The sequence below is a fragment of the Capsella rubella genome, unplaced genomic scaffold, assembly GCF_000375325.1.
Source record: "Capsella rubella cultivar Monte Gargano unplaced genomic scaffold, Caprub1_0 scaffold_5, whole genome shotgun sequence".
Taxonomy (NCBI): domain Eukaryota; kingdom Viridiplantae; phylum Streptophyta; class Magnoliopsida; order Brassicales; family Brassicaceae; genus Capsella; species Capsella rubella.
In genome coordinates this window covers 10,026,116-10,041,092 of record NW_006238919.1, presented here as the reverse complement: position 1 = coordinate 10,041,092, position 14,977 = coordinate 10,026,116, and the positions used below count along the sequence as shown (strand labels likewise).

The 14,977-nt window shown below is 40.0% G+C and overlaps 5 protein-coding genes across 7 annotated transcripts; 3 read left to right on the top strand and 2 right to left on the bottom strand.

Moving 5' to 3' along the window:
• The first annotated feature begins 7 nt into the window (after nucleotides 1-7).
• LOC17885483 (probable ADP-ribosylation factor GTPase-activating protein AGD6) lies at nucleotides 8-2,377 on the top strand. The gene is made up of 4 exons (XM_023783531.1): nucleotides 8-890; nucleotides 980-1,069; nucleotides 1,393-1,913; nucleotides 1,991-2,377. The coding sequence occupies exons 1-3, from the start codon at nucleotides 93-95 to the stop codon at nucleotides 1,909-1,911; spliced, it is 1,407 nt and encodes a 468-aa protein (XP_023639299.1). The 5' UTR covers nucleotides 8-92; the 3' UTR covers nucleotides 1,912-1,913; nucleotides 1,991-2,377.
• Nucleotides 2,378-2,743: 366 nt separating this feature from the next.
• On the bottom strand, nucleotides 2,744-5,225 carry LOC17885452 (pentatricopeptide repeat-containing protein At3g53700, chloroplastic). Its single transcript, XM_006292793.2, has one exon. It carries the CDS (start codon nucleotides 5,134-5,136, stop codon nucleotides 2,872-2,874), a length of 2,265 nt encoding a protein of 754 aa, XP_006292855.1. The 5' UTR covers nucleotides 5,137-5,225; the 3' UTR covers nucleotides 2,744-2,871.
• Nucleotides 5,226-5,307: 82 nt separating this feature from the next.
• LOC17885241 (ATP-dependent RNA helicase DEAH12, chloroplastic) lies at nucleotides 5,308-6,707 on the top strand. Its single transcript, XM_006292305.2, has 2 exons — nucleotides 5,308-6,286; nucleotides 6,377-6,707. The coding sequence occupies exons 1-2, from the start codon at nucleotides 5,394-5,396 to the stop codon at nucleotides 6,453-6,455; spliced, it is 972 nt and encodes a 323-aa protein (XP_006292367.1). The 5' UTR covers nucleotides 5,308-5,393; the 3' UTR covers nucleotides 6,456-6,707.
• Nucleotides 6,708-7,331: 624 nt separating this feature from the next.
• LOC17887247 (increased DNA methylation 1) lies at nucleotides 7,332-12,653 on the top strand. 3 transcript variants are annotated; one of them, XM_006293182.2, is made up of 19 exons: nucleotides 7,332-8,417; nucleotides 8,539-8,607; nucleotides 8,706-8,904; nucleotides 9,045-9,123; nucleotides 9,278-9,406; nucleotides 9,512-9,577; nucleotides 9,685-9,766; nucleotides 9,859-9,918; nucleotides 10,015-10,067; nucleotides 10,140-10,309; nucleotides 10,568-10,745; nucleotides 10,829-10,886; nucleotides 10,978-11,034; nucleotides 11,113-11,358; nucleotides 11,456-11,517; nucleotides 11,615-11,671; nucleotides 11,769-11,862; nucleotides 11,959-12,099; nucleotides 12,243-12,653. In XM_006293182.2, the coding sequence occupies exons 1-19, from the start codon at nucleotides 7,755-7,757 to the stop codon at nucleotides 12,342-12,344; spliced, it is 2,565 nt and encodes an 854-aa protein (XP_006293244.1). In that variant the 5' UTR covers nucleotides 7,332-7,754; the 3' UTR covers nucleotides 12,345-12,653. The 3 variants fall into 3 exon arrangements, 2 of the variants coding, with proteins under 2 accessions (XP_006293244.1, XP_023638632.1); XM_023782864.1 differs by having other exon boundaries at nucleotides 8,410-8,417; nucleotides 8,713-8,904; XR_002833949.1 differs by lacking the exon at nucleotides 12,243-12,653 and having other exon boundaries at nucleotides 11,615-11,666; nucleotides 11,959-12,057.
• Nucleotides 12,654-12,851: 198 nt separating this feature from the next.
• LOC17885784 lies at nucleotides 12,852-14,885 on the bottom strand. Its single transcript, XM_006291807.2, has 3 exons — nucleotides 14,302-14,885; nucleotides 13,893-14,189; nucleotides 12,852-13,371 (listed from the first exon to the last, which is right to left on the bottom strand). The coding sequence occupies exons 2-3, from the start codon at nucleotides 14,175-14,177 to the stop codon at nucleotides 13,048-13,050; spliced, it is 609 nt and encodes a 202-aa protein (XP_006291869.1). The 5' UTR covers nucleotides 14,178-14,189; nucleotides 14,302-14,885; the 3' UTR covers nucleotides 12,852-13,047.
• Nucleotides 14,886-14,977: the final 92 nt, after the last annotated feature.

The window sequence follows — 14,977 nt, the reverse complement described above, 5'->3', positions numbered from 1 at the left end:
AGAAAAAAAAAAAACGCATCAATCTGAGCAGCACAAGTCTGGATCAGATCTGCTTCAGGTTGGATTGATTGGTGATCGGTTCCCCGGGAAACATGGCGGCGGCGAGACAATTACGCACTCTCCAATCTCAGCCTGAAAACAAGGTATGTGTGGACTGCGCTCAGAAGAATCCTCAATGGGCGTCGGTTTCTTACGGAATCTTCATGTGCTTGGAGTGCTCCGGGAAACACAGAGGCTTAGGCGTTCACATCTCCTTCGTCAGATCCGTCACCATGGACTCATGGTCTGCGATCCAGATTAAGAAAATGGAAGCTGGAGGCAACGAACGGCTCAACAATTTCTTCGCGCAATACGGAATCGCTAAGGAGACAGATATCATTTCCAAGTATAATTCAAACGCAGCTTCTGTGTATCGTGACCGGATCCAAGCTTTAGCTGAAGGTAGGCCTTGGAGGGATCCGCCAGTTGTTAAGGAGGCGATCGGCGGTGGCGGCGGAGGAGGTGTGGGGATGAATAAGAAGCCTCCGTTGGCTCAGGGTGGTTACGGAAACAACAACAGTGGAGGCTGGGATAGTTGGGATAACGATGATTCCTACAAATCTTCAACTGATATGAGACGGAATCAATCAGCGAATGATTTTAGGGCATCGGGAACTAGAGGAGGTGCACCGGTGAAGTCGAAGTCATCGGAGGATATCTACACTCGATCCCAGCTGGAGGCTTCTGCTGCAGGGAAAGAGAGTTTCTTCGCGAGGAGAATGGCGGAGAATGAGTCTAAGCCTGAAGGTCTTCCGCCTTCGCAAGGTGGCAAGTATGTTGGATTCGGATCAAGCTCAGCTCCACCACCGAGAAATAATCAACAGGATGATGTTTTCTCCGTTGTTTCTCAGGTGAATTTGATGCTTTCAATTCCTTTTCTGGGGTGACTATGTTGAGTGAATTCTTTTTTTCCCGTGTTGATTCGTTTTTAAAATGATAGGGTTTTGGAAGGCTGTCTCTGGTTGCCGCATCTGCAGCTCAATCAGCTGCGAGTGTTGTTCAAACCGGAACCAAGGAGTTCACATCCAAGGTAACTATCTGTAGTCTCTGCTTGATTTGCATAAAAGTTGTGAAATACCATGTGTTTTTTCGCCTGTTATCTCATTTTTGACATAGTTATGCGACAAATTTTGTGTTCTCTCTAGTTCCACAGTGTTACTTATTTGCAAATATTGCCTATCGAGGCTCATAATCTTGATGCCTCTACATCACCTCTAGTTAGATTCGTTGTAACTCTGTAGAAAGCACAATTCTTGGATGCTCTCTGTACATTTCTTGTTTGCCGTAATACTGCTGATATAAGTATTTTGGAAAAGTGGAGTCAAAATCAGATAAGAAACCATTTCTTTGCAGGTGAAGGAAGGTGGATACGATCACAAGGTGAGTGAAACTGTAAATGTAGTAGCGAATAAGACAACAGAGATAGGACATAGGACATGGGGAATCATGAAAGGAGTAATGGCAATGGCGACACAGAAGGTAGAAGAGTACACTAAAGAAGGAACAACTAGCTGGAATCAACAGAGTGAAAATGAGAGCAATGGTTACTACCAGAACTTTGGAAATGGGAACAAAGCAGCTATTTCATCTGTTGGAGGAGGAAGGTCGCAATCATCATCAAGTGGTCATTATGACAATTCACAGAAGTCAAATTCTTGGGATAGTTGGGGAGAGAATGAGAATAGGAAGACAGAAGCTGCAGCTCCAAAAGGGTCATTAGCTTCTAATGATGATGATGGCTGGACTGGTTGGGATGATCATGATGCCAAAGATGATGGGTTCGATGGTCATTACCAAAGTGCAGGCGATAAGAAATCTGTTGGTCACAACGGGAAATCAGACTCCGCTTGGACTGGTGGAGGTTTTCTCTAAGGGTAAGCAAGCTTTAAGCTCATGTAGCTTTAACAGTTAAATATCACAGTAACGCTATATTCATTTTATTTTTGGATAGGTGATTCAGAATGCCAACTAGAGTGTATAATTAATTAAGGCTGGAACCGTCCTGGTCTGAATATACATGAGATCGGTCTTCATCTTGAAACCATTTTCATCAATTCCTCACAGGTCTGTTTTTTTTCATAAGTTGGCAGTATCTTGATATCTTTATCTTCATATGTGGTAATGAGTACCGTATTTGTACAAGATCCATAGCCGACTGTTAGCTAAAGATTTTTGGTTTTAGTCTTTCACAATTTAAATTTATCTTCAACTGTAATCACAACTGAACATTCTTTTTCTCAAAATTGCCTTGTTGGTAGTGTGATAATGTGGTTTTTCGAAACGCATAAACAATGCTGTTTTGGCAATTTTCTATAAAGGGTTTAGCAGGTTCAACGAATGTTTGGTTCGATCCGAAACAAAATCCACTAGTAGATGTGGACGTAGTTATACAAGTGGCAGTGGGAATGCCCACGAGTGACGAAGCCGTTCTATATGTGGATTAGTGGATGTATCTACTTGATCGAACAAGTATGCAATATACGAGAAAAGATCCACAAGTTGCATTTGAGAATTCAGATGCTGTTTAGTTTGTATCCCACAGACCAAACAATAAAACATTTATATGTGGGTTGTTGAGGACATGACGCTTATGGTTGAAATTACTACCTAGGATGGTTATTGAGCAAATATATATAGTGGACTGACCAGCAAAGACCAAACATAAAATACACCTCAATATATATATTTGTCGGTAAAACCGCAGTGAGTTGGAGAGGGGGAAGAAATCCTAAGATTATATTAATGAATTACTCCAAAATTTTATAGGAAATCATATTCAGAACAACATACATATGTCTACGAATTTGGAAGTGTGAATTTCTTTCCAAAGTATCATCTTGACCGGAAGGTTCTCCTTGGCTGGCGACTGTCCAATACGCCACCAAGAGTGGCCAAAGCATCCTGAAATTTCCTGATTTTAAGCAAACCTTTCACCATTGAAACTTCTTCCTCCGAGAATCTCGCTTTCTGCATCACCATGTTAACTAACTTGACCAGTGTCTCCTCCATTGACAAAGTTAGAAGACCTTCAGCCAACATGTACAAAGAAGAAAACTCAGGCACAAACCCTTTTTCTAACAGCTCAACAAGAAAGTCCACTGCTTCACGAATCGGTCCACCTCCATTACATAGCCCACGGAAAACGATTCTGTAAGAGACTGCATCAGGTGCAGCTTCATTCTGTTCAAGCATTTCTCTAAACAAATTTATAGCTTCCGTTGTTTTCCTCTTTCTAAACAGAGCTTGAATCACCGGGTTATAAGCATGAGGTGTCAATGCAATCCCTTTCATCTGAATCGACCTCAAAAGCTTACTTGCAACTTCAACTCTACCAGCTTTACACAAACCGCTTATCAAGGTTCCATAGGTAACAATGTCTGGTTCGCATCCGTTTGAGGTCATGGTTTGCACGATATCTGCAGCTTTCTTTATGTCACCTCCTCTGCAGAAATGTGTTAAAAGTGAGTTGTATGTGAACTTGTCAGGTTTCTGTCCTTCCATTATCATTTGATCCATGAGCTGAGCTGCGTCTTCTACTCGCCTACTTTTACATAGCCCATCGATGAGTGTGTTGTATGTAACAGAGTTTCTTGAAACCCCATGCACTTCCATCTCATCGAATATCTCCTCGGCTTCTCTTATCTTGTTTGCTTTACAAAACCCATCAATCAAAGTGTTGTAAGTTATGACGCTACGTGCACAGCCACTTGATTCCATCTGTTTAAGCATGTCTAGAGCTTCATCTAGCTTCCCTTTGGAACATAAACTATCGATCAGCATATTGTATGTGAACTCGTCGGGCTCACATCCTTTGCTCCTCATCTCATCAAACAACTCCATCGCAACCCGGTGATTCCTAGTCAAACACAAACCTTGGATCAGCGAGTTAAATGTACAAACGTCAGGGAGAATCCCTTTGCTGGTGAGAACGCGGGCAAGCTCCGTAGCTTCCTCGACCTGATTCTCCTTGCACAATGTGCTGATCAAAGTGTTGTAAGTGACCGTGTTTGGAGAACAATCTCTAGTGATCATCTGATCAAGAACCTCAACTGCTTCCTTCACCTCTCCAAGTTTACACAAGCCCGAGATCACCGAGTTATAAGTGTACACATCTGGATCATACCCTTCTTGAAGCATCACATCCATAATCTCAATAGCATGCTTCACATGGCCTGCTTTACACAAACCATTAACTAACGTGTTAAACGTATACTGATCTGGGAAAAACCCGCCTTGATTCGACATCTCCTGAATGAAGTTGAGAGCGTCTTCAACTCTCCCTTCCTTGCAGAAACCATTGACAATAACATTAACACTGACATTAGACCATGAACACCCAAACTCAACCATCTGTTCCCTAATTCTCAAAGCCCCATCCAAGTCTCCTTCTTCAATGTACCCTTGCATAATCGTTGTAAATGTCTTCTCATCAGGAACAAGACCATAACTAGGCATATCCTCCAACATCAAAATCGCAGGTCTAAGCTGATGAGCTCTACACAAAGCTTTAATCAAAACATTAAACGTCGATACATCTGGTTTAATCCCCCAGACACTCATCTCCGCGTGAGCAATCTCCACAAGCTTCAGATTATTCCCATCAACGAGAAGATTCAGCATCCGGTTATAAAAATGCGTATCGGGTTTCAATCCGAAATCGTCAATCATCAAATGAACAACACCTAAAATCTCATCGTACAACTCAAATTGAGCATAGTTCTCGATTAAAATCAAGAAAGGAGAAGTACCCATTTCGCATCCCGAGCTCTTCATATCCCCGAGAATTTCCCTCATGTCATCAAACGAACCAGACCGGCCTAGCCGGTGGAGAATCTCCTCGTAGAGAGCAGGTTCAGGTGCGAAATTAGGCTGCTTAGAGGCCAATTTAAAAAGACGAAGCGCGGCGGAATCATCAGGCTGGCTACGGAGTGAGTCGAGAAGCTTGACATCAGGAGAGGAGAGAGCTGCAGAGTGAGGAGAAGCGAAGGAGATAGTAGAAGAAGGAGGAGTTAGCTTGAGAGAGAAGGATTGGTGAGTTAGGGTTACGGCTTGAGAAATTGAAAATGGATAGAATTTGAGACAGGAAGAGAAAGCCATTGTTCCAGTTTCCAGAGAAGATGATGAGAGTGAAGCAAAACTAAAGGGGGTTTAAGGATTTGGAATGTTTAATAACCGGCGGTCGAACCGGGTCCATACATGAACCGAATAAATTATTAAAAAATCGATTTAGGATGATTGTGATTGATGAGACTGATCATCCAAAATGCAAAGTAAAAAGTAGAAGTGTGAATTGAGTGATTCGTAAACCCTAATTTTGATTGTTGACGAACCCGAATTGGAATCGTCATTTTGAGATGGCGACACAGTCAGTCAATGCAGTGATCGTCGATCTTCCCGGAGATGTAAACGATGACGGCGACAATTCCGATTGTTTCATCTTCTCCGCACCTCTCTCGACTCGTGGTTCCACCAAGCGTGACGCCATTTCAGTTGAGAATTACGACCGTGATCGCAAACTTCAACGTCTCTGGGTCAGCTCTCCTCACACCCCAGTCAAATCAGAATCTCCAATTTACATAGATCTTGATCAGTACGACGACGACGACGATGATGATATCAGAATCCTCTGTTTCCCACCACCAACCTTCGCCAAATTCGTAGAAAAGGGACAGTCTTCGGCTTCAGCGACGACGGCGACCTTCGACTGCGAGATATGTGTTGAATCAAAATCCATAATTGAGACGTTTCGAATCAGTGGATGCTCTCACTTCTACTGCAGCGACTGCGTCTCGAAATACATAGCCGCCAGGTTACAAGACAACGTCCTCTCGATCGAGTGTCCTGTCTCTGGTTGCACCGGTCGGCTCGAGCCAGATCATTGTCGTCAGATCCTGCCAAGAGAGGTTTTTGATCGGTGGGGAGATGCTCTGTGTGAGGCAGTGGTGATGCGTTCGAAGAGAATCTACTGTCCGTACAAGGATTGCTCTGCTTTGCTCTTCTTGGAAGAGAGTGAAAAGAACATGAAGGATGCAGAGTGTCCTCATTGCCATAGGATGGTGTGTGTGGAGTGTGGGACTAAGTGGCACCCGGAGATAACTTGCGAGGAGTTTCAGAAGCTAGAGGAGAACGAAAGAGGAAGAGATGATATATTGCTCGCGAAGATGGCCAAGAATAAGAAATGGAAAAGATGTCCATCTTGCAAATTCTACATTGAAAAGTCTCAAGGTTGCTTATACATGAAGTGCAGGTACTGTCTCTTCTTCTTCTTCTTGTCTGTCATATAAAAGTTTTAAAACAAAAAAAAAAAGTGTTGAATCTGGTTAAGTACTCGATGCAGGTGTGGATTGGGTTTTTGCTACAACTGTGGAACACCAGCTAAGGACAACTCTCACTATTGTTATCATTGTAGGCGTTGAATTATTAGGGACAACTCTCACTATTGTTATCATTGATGTCTTAAAAAGCTAAGCTTAAGCTTTATGGATATGGAATTGTTCTATTAGGTATGGCTTTATTAATACTTCTTCTTAGGTCTAATCTCTTTTCTTTACATCTTGTAACATCTTTGATTGGTATATCTTGGAAGTTCTGTAACTCAAACACTCATTATCTTGTAACATTTAAAGTCCTATCTCTACTCGCCTTGAGGGGATTCTCCTTTCTGTGTATGCATTATCTTCTTCTTTTGTCAGAAAGAGTTCAATATCAAAAGGAAACCAAGGAAAAAATTACCTTCAAATACAAACCATAACACATTCATCTACAAAAAAAAAAAAACTTGTACATATTGGCTTTTTAAAGCTATATAATACTAAATCAAGTCCCATCTCCCATATGCAATAATTGAAACTTCAACATGAATAAGTTAGTGCAATTATTTCCATTGAGATGAGATCTTTTGTTATATATACGTTCCAGTTCTCCCGCTAAATAAAATTTCAGTTATGTCACCAATTGTAGATATTTTTAAAAATCTGTAATATTACTCTCGTATATAGATCTTCGAACCTTTATTGTCTTGTCTCGTATTAGCACTATTAGGTGTCAATGTAAGTGTATTTAAATATATATATATATATATATATATATATATATTTTTGGTAGTATTAAATATTTTGAGTATTAGGATAATTAATTATTTTCTTATTACCATTTTTATAATGCAACTCTAAATATTGTTGTCAGTTGTCACCTTCTCTATGTTTCTCTCTCATTTTTTAAAGTTAAAAATAAAATAAAGGAGCGCTAATAAAAGCTTTCGTTCTGGTTCGTTGCCGCGTTACACGTTCTCTCTCTTTTCTTTTCTTTTTTTCCCTCTCTTCTTATCTCACTTCCCAAACCCTAACCCTAAATCGTCTTCTCTTACCTTCGGTTTTGTTTCCAAATCGACTTTTCTAATCCGTTTCTACAGATCTTAGATCGACGATTCCTTCTTCCCAACTCTCGATTATGGTCGAGCTTAGGGGTTCCCCCGTTTTGTTCGTACGAGAACCGATGTGAATATTTTGATTTGAAGATGTGAATAAGGTTACTACTCAAATCCATACGTTTCTCCAATTGTTTTTCGGATTTCCGAAAAAGAAAAAAAACAAAAAACACCCAAATCAGCAGACAGTGTCTTCTCCGATTTGGATTTTGGACCTGCACTACGTCAGTTACTCAGTACAAGGGATAAATTTTTTGAATACCATTGTGTGAGATTGAGCAATTTTACAATGGGAGAAGGAGAACTTTGCTTGGAATTGCTAAAGGAAGGAGATTTGGTGGAAGAGAGTTCAGAAATGAAGAAGGAATTGAAGAGAGACCGTATGTGTTTTGAAGAAGATACTATACAAGGAGGAGAGCTTTATTCTAACAAGAGACAATCGAAGGAAGCTTCAAACGATGACATTAGGTCGGAAATATCTAACCCAGTCCTGTCTCCGGTTGATATTGTCTCTACTTTTCGCGATATCACTAGTAATCCGGCTAAATCGAGTTCAGATGGTCGCGTTGGGTCTTGTTCGGGCAGTCATTCTGGTTCGGATGACTCTGTAAGCGACGACGAGAAGCACAGTGAATATAGCGCATCGCTAGCAGATAGCTCGCAATCGAGTGATGATGTACCGTCTTGTTTCGTAAGGGAGATTCCAAAGCATCTTAGCACAACTGGGATCACGAGAATCACGTTTAAGCTCAGTAAACGAAATGATGATTTATGTGATTTACCCATGATAAAGGGGCATACTTGGGAGAGTGCTCCTTCAACTTTAGGTGTGAGTGTGAAACCTTCGAAGAAGAAGATAGTCTCTACCAACTTCACATCTAATGTTAAGAATCTATTATTGACTGGTATTCTCGATGGTGCTCGGGTGAAGTACTTTTCAACCTCACCTCCGGTAAGTTCATTGTTTTCTTTGTCTGTTTATCGTGATTTGGGTTGGATATTCTCATTTTGTTATGACAATATGTAGGTGATATATGTTCTCAATTTCTTATATTACTTTTAATGGTCATTAGAGACAACTTCAAGGGATAATCTACTCGGGTGGGTATTTGTGTGGCTGTACTGTGTGCGATTTCTCAAAAGTAAGTTTGTTCTTCATGATTCTTCATCGTTTTCTTATGTGTTTGTACTAGGTGGAATTTCACAGGCTTTAACTATGTCATATTTGTTTTGTGGGAAGGTTCTAGGTGCTCATGAGTTCGAGCGGCATGCTGGTGGGAAAAAGAAACACTCTAACAAGCACATCTACTTGGAGAACGGAATGTCAGTTTATAACATAATTCAAGAGCTGAAGAATGCTCCGTTTGATGTTCTCGAGGAAAAGATAAGGAATGTGGCTGGTTCTGCTCTGAACGAGGAGAGCTTTCAGGTTTGGAAAGGTATCTTATTTGCCTGCTGGATTTAGTTTTCATTCTTTGCTTGGGAATCTCCCACCATGTTGAAAGTGCTTTCCCTGAATTTTCCTGTGTATTCTTTTACTTTATGATAGACATAGCTGACTTGCTATTCTGATCTTCAGAAAGTTTCCAGCAGGATAATAACATGGCTGAAGATGTTAGCAACCATATAATGGATGATTCGTTTCAATCCCTTGTCAGGTACTTTGACCCCCCTACTTGTGTTATTACTTGATCTTTAATTCCAAAGATTTGTAGTTGCAGATGATCAGTGACACTTGGATCCTTTGTTGTTTAGTTGTTTATTTCTATAAGAAGTTTAAAATGCCCTAAACTTACATTGTGAAAGTTGCAGTTATCCTGGTTCTGGTTGGTCTCTTGATGAAAGTCAAAGCTCTACTCCATGTTTACCAGAGAACAATTATTTTAGTGGGGAAATCTGTACAAAGGACACCCGACATGAACATAAGCCAAAAGAAAAGAAGTACGGTCCTCAATTTTTCTTGCTTAGTTATTGATTACTCGAGTATTACTTATTGACAATTCGTTACGGAACATAGAAAACTTTACCTGGTCGTTAATACTGTAGGCGTACCTCTCATATGTTTGGTATTGGTTGCCATAAGAAAGTTTCTGGAGGCGGTAAATGGAAGAGGTTCGTATTTCTTTTGTGAACTTCATTATTTAGCTATCCTTGTTCACATTTATTCTCTAAATGCGATCAACAGGTGATGACAGCAAATTGCAATCATATCTTTGTAGGGACAATGATTTACACCGGTTGCTGTTTTTGCCTAGTGGGCTTCCGGATGGGACTGAATTGGCCTACTATGTGAAATCGGAGGTCTGTTATTGTGGGCTTAATTGAATAATTCTGTGTATTCTTTTTGCAAATTTATGTTTGACTGGTTTTGCTGACACTAGTTTTTCTCGCAGAAACTACTGCAGGGTTACAAACAAGGAAGTGGTATTGTATGTAGCTGCTGCGACGCAGAGGTAACATGCTAGATGCAGTGACTACGTAGATTGGCCCTTATACTCATTATTATTTCAAGTATAATGATAGATGTGTAGCGTTTTTCTTAATAACAGATTAGTCCTTCACAATTCGAAGCACATGCTGGAATGGCTGGTAGACGGCAACCGTAAGTTATCTAGTAGCGATGTGTAATTGAACTAATTTTGTAAGACATCTGAAGTTTCTGATTCTGTTGCAGTTATCGTCATATCCTCATATCTTCGGGATTGTCATTGCATGATATAGCTATGTCATTGGCGGGTGGGGGCCATGTCATTACAACTGGTGACAACGATGACATGTGTTCTGTTTGTGGCGATGGTGGAGATTTGCTACTATGTGCTGGATGCCCTCAAGCATTTCATACAGGTGGGTATCTGTTACTGCTAAAGGATAGTAGACTTGCTTGTTCATCATTCTACTATGGCGAATCCACAACTTAATCCTTAAGCACATATTTCTTGACAAAATTTCTCAAGCATAATGAAAAAGGAATTACTCATATAAGCTTCTTTCCGTTTCAGTTCTAAAATAATTTAAAGATGGTTTGCAAAATCAGCATTGTTTTGGTATCAGCTCTAGGGTTGTTCAGCGGTTCTAATAATTTGTGACCCTTTTCATATGCAGTATGCTTGAAATTTCAATCAATGCCTGAAGGGACTTGGTACTGTTCAAGCTGCAATGATGGAACTATCTCTTGCAAAACGGCCACTGCTACTGATCCTAATTTAAAACCCATAGTTATAAGACTAACAAGAGTTGTTAAAGCACCAGAAAGTGAAATTGGTGGTTGCGTGTTCTGTAGGTTGGTTGTATACATACTTTTAGTTTTAGTCCGCATATAAGTGTTCTCCACTCTGCTGATTCGTTCTCGCCCATTTCTGATAGGTCACATGATTTTAGCGTTGGGAAATTTGATGATAGGACAGTTATTCTCTGTGACCAGGTTGATATTGTTGTTTCTGGTTTCTTATTCAAGATTTCCTATAACCACGTCTATCTTGTCTAATGGTCGTTTTTCCTCCTTTCTTTTGAAGTGTGAGAAAGAGTACCACGTCGGTTGTCTCAGGGAAAACGAGCTTTGTGATTTGAAAGTAAGTCATGTAATATTGGTGGTCTGGGTTCACGAAAGTTCATTGAACCTCTCTCAACTTCTTTCCTGAATACTGTAGGGGATCCCCCAAGATAAATGGTTCTGCTGTAGTGACTGCAGCAGGATTCACCAAGTTCTTCAAAACTCTGCTTCATGTGGGCAACAAACAATTCCCACACTTCTGTTAGACACTATAAGCAGAAAATACAGAGAAAAAGGAATATATATTGACAACGGAGACATTGTGGAATGGAGGATGCTTAGAGGAAAAAGTCGATACCCAGAGCATCTACCCTTACTTTCACGAGCAGCGGCTATTTTCAGGGTATGCCGAGACTTATAAATGTGCTCAAATAATTTCTACTATTATCTGGCTTGTAAATTTATTTTATTAACTAATGTATAGCGAGTTTACTTTTCAGGAGTGTTTTGATCCCATTGTGGCAAAGTCTGGTCGTGATCTCATTCCTGTAATGGTCTATGGGTAAGTTGTACTGTTGTAAACTCTGATCCGAGTACCTTGTTCATTCATATGTTTATAGTTATTAATCATCTTGGTAATTCTTCCAACATGCTTGCAGGAGAAACATATCAGGCCAGGAGTTTGGAGGAATGTACTGTTTGGTCCTGATGGTGAAGTATGCTTGGTGTTCTTTATGCATTTATCTTTCTTTCTCTGTGTTTCTTTCACCATCTTTCGATCATCCTAATTTTTGTTTGTTGCTGCATTGTTAGTTCCTTTGTTGTTTCTGCCGCACTGCTTAGGATATTTGGTCAGAAAGTTGCAGAACTTCCTATGGTAGCTACAAGCCGAGAGTATCAAGGAAGGGTAAACTTTTGTATTTCCCATGTCTGTTTACTGTGTGATTTGCTTGTTTTTATAACTTGTAACAAAAACAATTCACTTTGTTTAATGTTTCTTTAGGGCTACTTTCAAGGCCTGTTTGCTTGCATTGAGAATCTTCTTGCCTCTCTGAATGTTGAGAACTTGCTTCTCCCAGCAGCTGAAGAAGCCGAGTCAATCTGGATAAAAAAATTTGGTTTCACAAAGATGACTGAACATCAAGTACGTGAAGTTTGGCCTGGGACATTTCTCCTGGCAATTTTTTTTCGTGATGAATCTATTGACTTGATCAAATTTTAAGCGGTTGCGCAGTCTGATTACAAGAATAGTTGAAAGGGGATTGACAATGGTGTTTGTGTTTGCAGTTACAGAAGTACCAGAGAGAAGTGCAGCTTACAGTCTTCAAGGGAACATCAATGCTCGAGAAGAAAGTACCGTCGTTTTCGGAAACAACTTTGGTCATCTGATATCATGTTTCATGGAAGATTTTTTTGAAGCTTCTTCTGGATTTTGGTAGTTAGGATCTTTCCTTTATTTGCTTTCTCTCTCCTTGAAAAACCCACTCTTGTTTTCTTTTTGCAGAAGGGTCATTTCTTGTGTACCTCTGTTACTTTTTGTACAAGCTCTTAACAGAGAGGATATTAGAATTTAGGGTTGACACGAGAGGTTACAGACCTACTGAGATATTTTTGTAAAGGAAACTAGGAAAGAAATGAAAAGAAGAAGCAAATATAATAAAGTCGTAAGCATATATTTAATACTAAAGTTGTTCCTCTGATCACTGTGTATAGCAATGGCTTCGCTCAAACTGATATCAGACTTGCGAGTTGAAATCTACGCACTATTACATAAGCAATTGATGGACACAGCATCATGTGCGCTTTAGTGCTAAACTAAACAAATTTTAAGAAGTTTTAAATAATTTACGAAATTTTCAGCTATATACAGTATTACTAAACAAAAGAAGACGTAGGTGGAGAGGAAACAGCTTCACAATAGTTGGTAATTCGTGTAAAATCAAAACCAATTCCGTACGAATAACAAAAGTCGTTTCTGAAACTTAGAAAGTTTTCACACAAAATATTTTATTTATAAACAAGCGAAGGCCAAAGAGAGAGGACGGACGAAAGAGTAAGGAAGACGCAAATGCCTTGGTCGTGTCACACAGATTCAAGAAGATGCAGCTATAATAGACACTTGCGTTGTCCAATCAAATTTATCACGATTGTATTTGCTGCTGCGAGAAGAAGTCTGCTTCTTGTCTTTGCTGCCACGGGAATTGCTGCTTCCCTTCTGACCTTTCTTTCCATTCTTCTTCAGGTTGTCTTTGCTCTTTGATTTCTGCGGTTGCTGTTTCTTGCTTCTTGTGTGAGAGACAATAGAGGGCGGAGGATCATAAACATCTTCAGCCCATGTCACACTCAGCTTCTTGAGTGACTTGCCATGTTTCTCTCGACCACCTTTAATGGCAGGAATCAAAGTAACCACACTCATCTGTTGTTGGTTTACAAGATACAAAAATCAGAAGGCAGCCAACATAAACACAGCATTTCTCTACTATTTACATCAGAAACTGAAAAAGATATTGATAAGCTACAGCCATTGAGATATATATCACACACAGCCAAAATCTGAGGATCTGTAATCTTTCATGGATCATAAAATTGGTTTTGGAGAATTTTCCATAAGGTACGTCCTTGCATTGGCCAGGGATACTTTGTAACGCAACTCCTTGGCATTTTTGTATAACAACCACTAAAGACTAAAGGGTTGGCTCTAGAAGCTGTAAGCAACTACCGACATATGATGGAAACAGCCATGATATCAAGCATAGAGCTATGAGGAAGGAACTTCTAAGTTCAAGCATTTATCTGATCACTCAGAGAAACTGCACATCCACAATATACTGTATAAAAAATACTTTTAGACTTCAACAAGACACCGTATGCAAAACAGGAACAAAGGCAATAGAACAGAAACAAGAACAACTAATGAGTAAGATAGGGTCAGCTTACACTCTCAGAGAACATGTCTTGCAATGCGGTTGCAAGGTTCCTGTCTTCAGTTTCATCATCCAAAGAAATGAGAGGCAAAGACTCAGGAATGTCTTTAGCTTCTTCAATCACATTTTGGTGTATAAAACCACTACTATCATCACCATCAGACTCTTGAGCATCATCAGATCCAGGACAAGAGACATGCTTTGCGCCATTAGAACATTTACTGGCACTGGAAGCAGAGCTGCTCTCAAGGTGAGACTCTGCATCTTTGAAATCCAACCCACCACAAACAGAGCTCATATCCAAACGCAACTGCAACAAACATATTCAAAGTACTACAATAAGCAACATAATCTTATAATCAAATGATTTTGAACAATAGCCAAGATAACCCACAAGAACAAGAAGAGATAGTAAAAAGTACCTCTTGCGTCGCAAATCGAGCACACGAAACGTCAAAAAAAAAAAACACCGAAAGATGGAACCACTGACTAAGAAAGAGATCTCAAGCTACTTCTTTTTCGATTAGCTTAATCCGAGCTAGGGAAATGGTGAGAACCAGACGGGGACGACAAAGATCAAAGAGATCTATAAAGGCAAAAAAAAAAACCCGAGAAAGAAGATTGAAGAGAGGGAGAAACTATTTAACTAAGATTACCACGCCAATCACTCTTCTGAAGAGGTTTCAAACGATTAGAACTCAAACCAGAATGATAAAAAGTCAACGCAGGAACCAAAGAAAGGAGGAGTATCTCAGAGGACACCCGCATTTTTAACTCTTATGCTCTTCGAAACCCTATATTTCCCAAAGATAATATAAATTCAAAATATAAACACCCCTTTCTATAAATCGAATCCGATTGCAGAGATCTCAGGCGACAAAGCTAGAGTCGGATCATTGGAACAAGAATCGAAGAGCGACCATATCCAAATCGAGAAATCACGACAAACGAAAAGCGAATCTGAGAAGACGGGATAGATAAAAAGAAGAAATGAAGAAATCGAACAAGCTTTTTTTTATATTAAGATAGAATGCGAAGAAAGGTCAAAACAAGGGAGACATATACGTGGCCACCTAACCAGGAGCGAATCACAACTTT

What these genes read in the sequence shown, in the direction of transcription:
- LOC17885483 (XM_023783531.1), top strand. Translation starts at nt 93, where the DNA reads ATGGCGGCGGCGAGACAATTACGCACTCTCCAATCTCAGCCTGAAAAC. An exon ending in TTTTCTCCGTTGTTTCTCAG is followed by an intron (nt 891 to 979) that starts GTGAATTTGATG and finishes TTAAAATGATAG; the next exon opens with GGTTTTGGAAGGCTGTCTCT. An exon ending in CCAAGGAGTTCACATCCAAG is followed by an intron (nt 1,070 to 1,392) that starts GTAACTATCTGT and finishes ATTTCTTTGCAG; the next exon opens with GTGAAGGAAGGTGGATACGA.
- LOC17885452 (XM_006292793.2), bottom strand. Translation starts at nt 5,136, where the DNA reads ATGGCTTTCTCTTCCTGTCTCAAATTCTATCCATTTTCAATTTCTCAA.
- LOC17885241 (XM_006292305.2), top strand. Translation starts at nt 5,394, where the DNA reads ATGGCGACACAGTCAGTCAATGCAGTGATCGTCGATCTTCCCGGAGAT. An exon ending in TGCTTATACATGAAGTGCAG is followed by an intron (nt 6,287 to 6,376) that starts GTACTGTCTCTT and finishes TACTCGATGCAG; the next exon opens with GTGTGGATTGGGTTTTTGCT.
- LOC17887247 (XM_006293182.2), top strand. Translation starts at nt 7,755, where the DNA reads ATGGGAGAAGGAGAACTTTGCTTGGAATTGCTAAAGGAAGGAGATTTG. An exon ending in GTAGCTGCTGCGACGCAGAG is followed by an intron (nt 9,919 to 10,014) that starts GTAACATGCTAG and finishes TCTTAATAACAG; the next exon opens with ATTAGTCCTTCACAATTCGA. An exon ending in CAGTTATTCTCTGTGACCAG is followed by an intron (nt 10,887 to 10,977) that starts GTTGATATTGTT and finishes TTTCTTTTGAAG; the next exon opens with TGTGAGAAAGAGTACCACGT.
- LOC17885784 (XM_006291807.2), bottom strand. Translation starts at nt 14,177, where the DNA reads ATGAGCTCTGTTTGTGGTGGGTTGGATTTCAAAGATGCAGAGTCTCAC. An exon ending in AAGACATGTTCTCTGAGAGT is followed by an intron (nt 13,372 to 13,892) that starts GTAAGCTGACCC and finishes AACCAACAACAG; the next exon opens with ATGAGTGTGGTTACTTTGAT.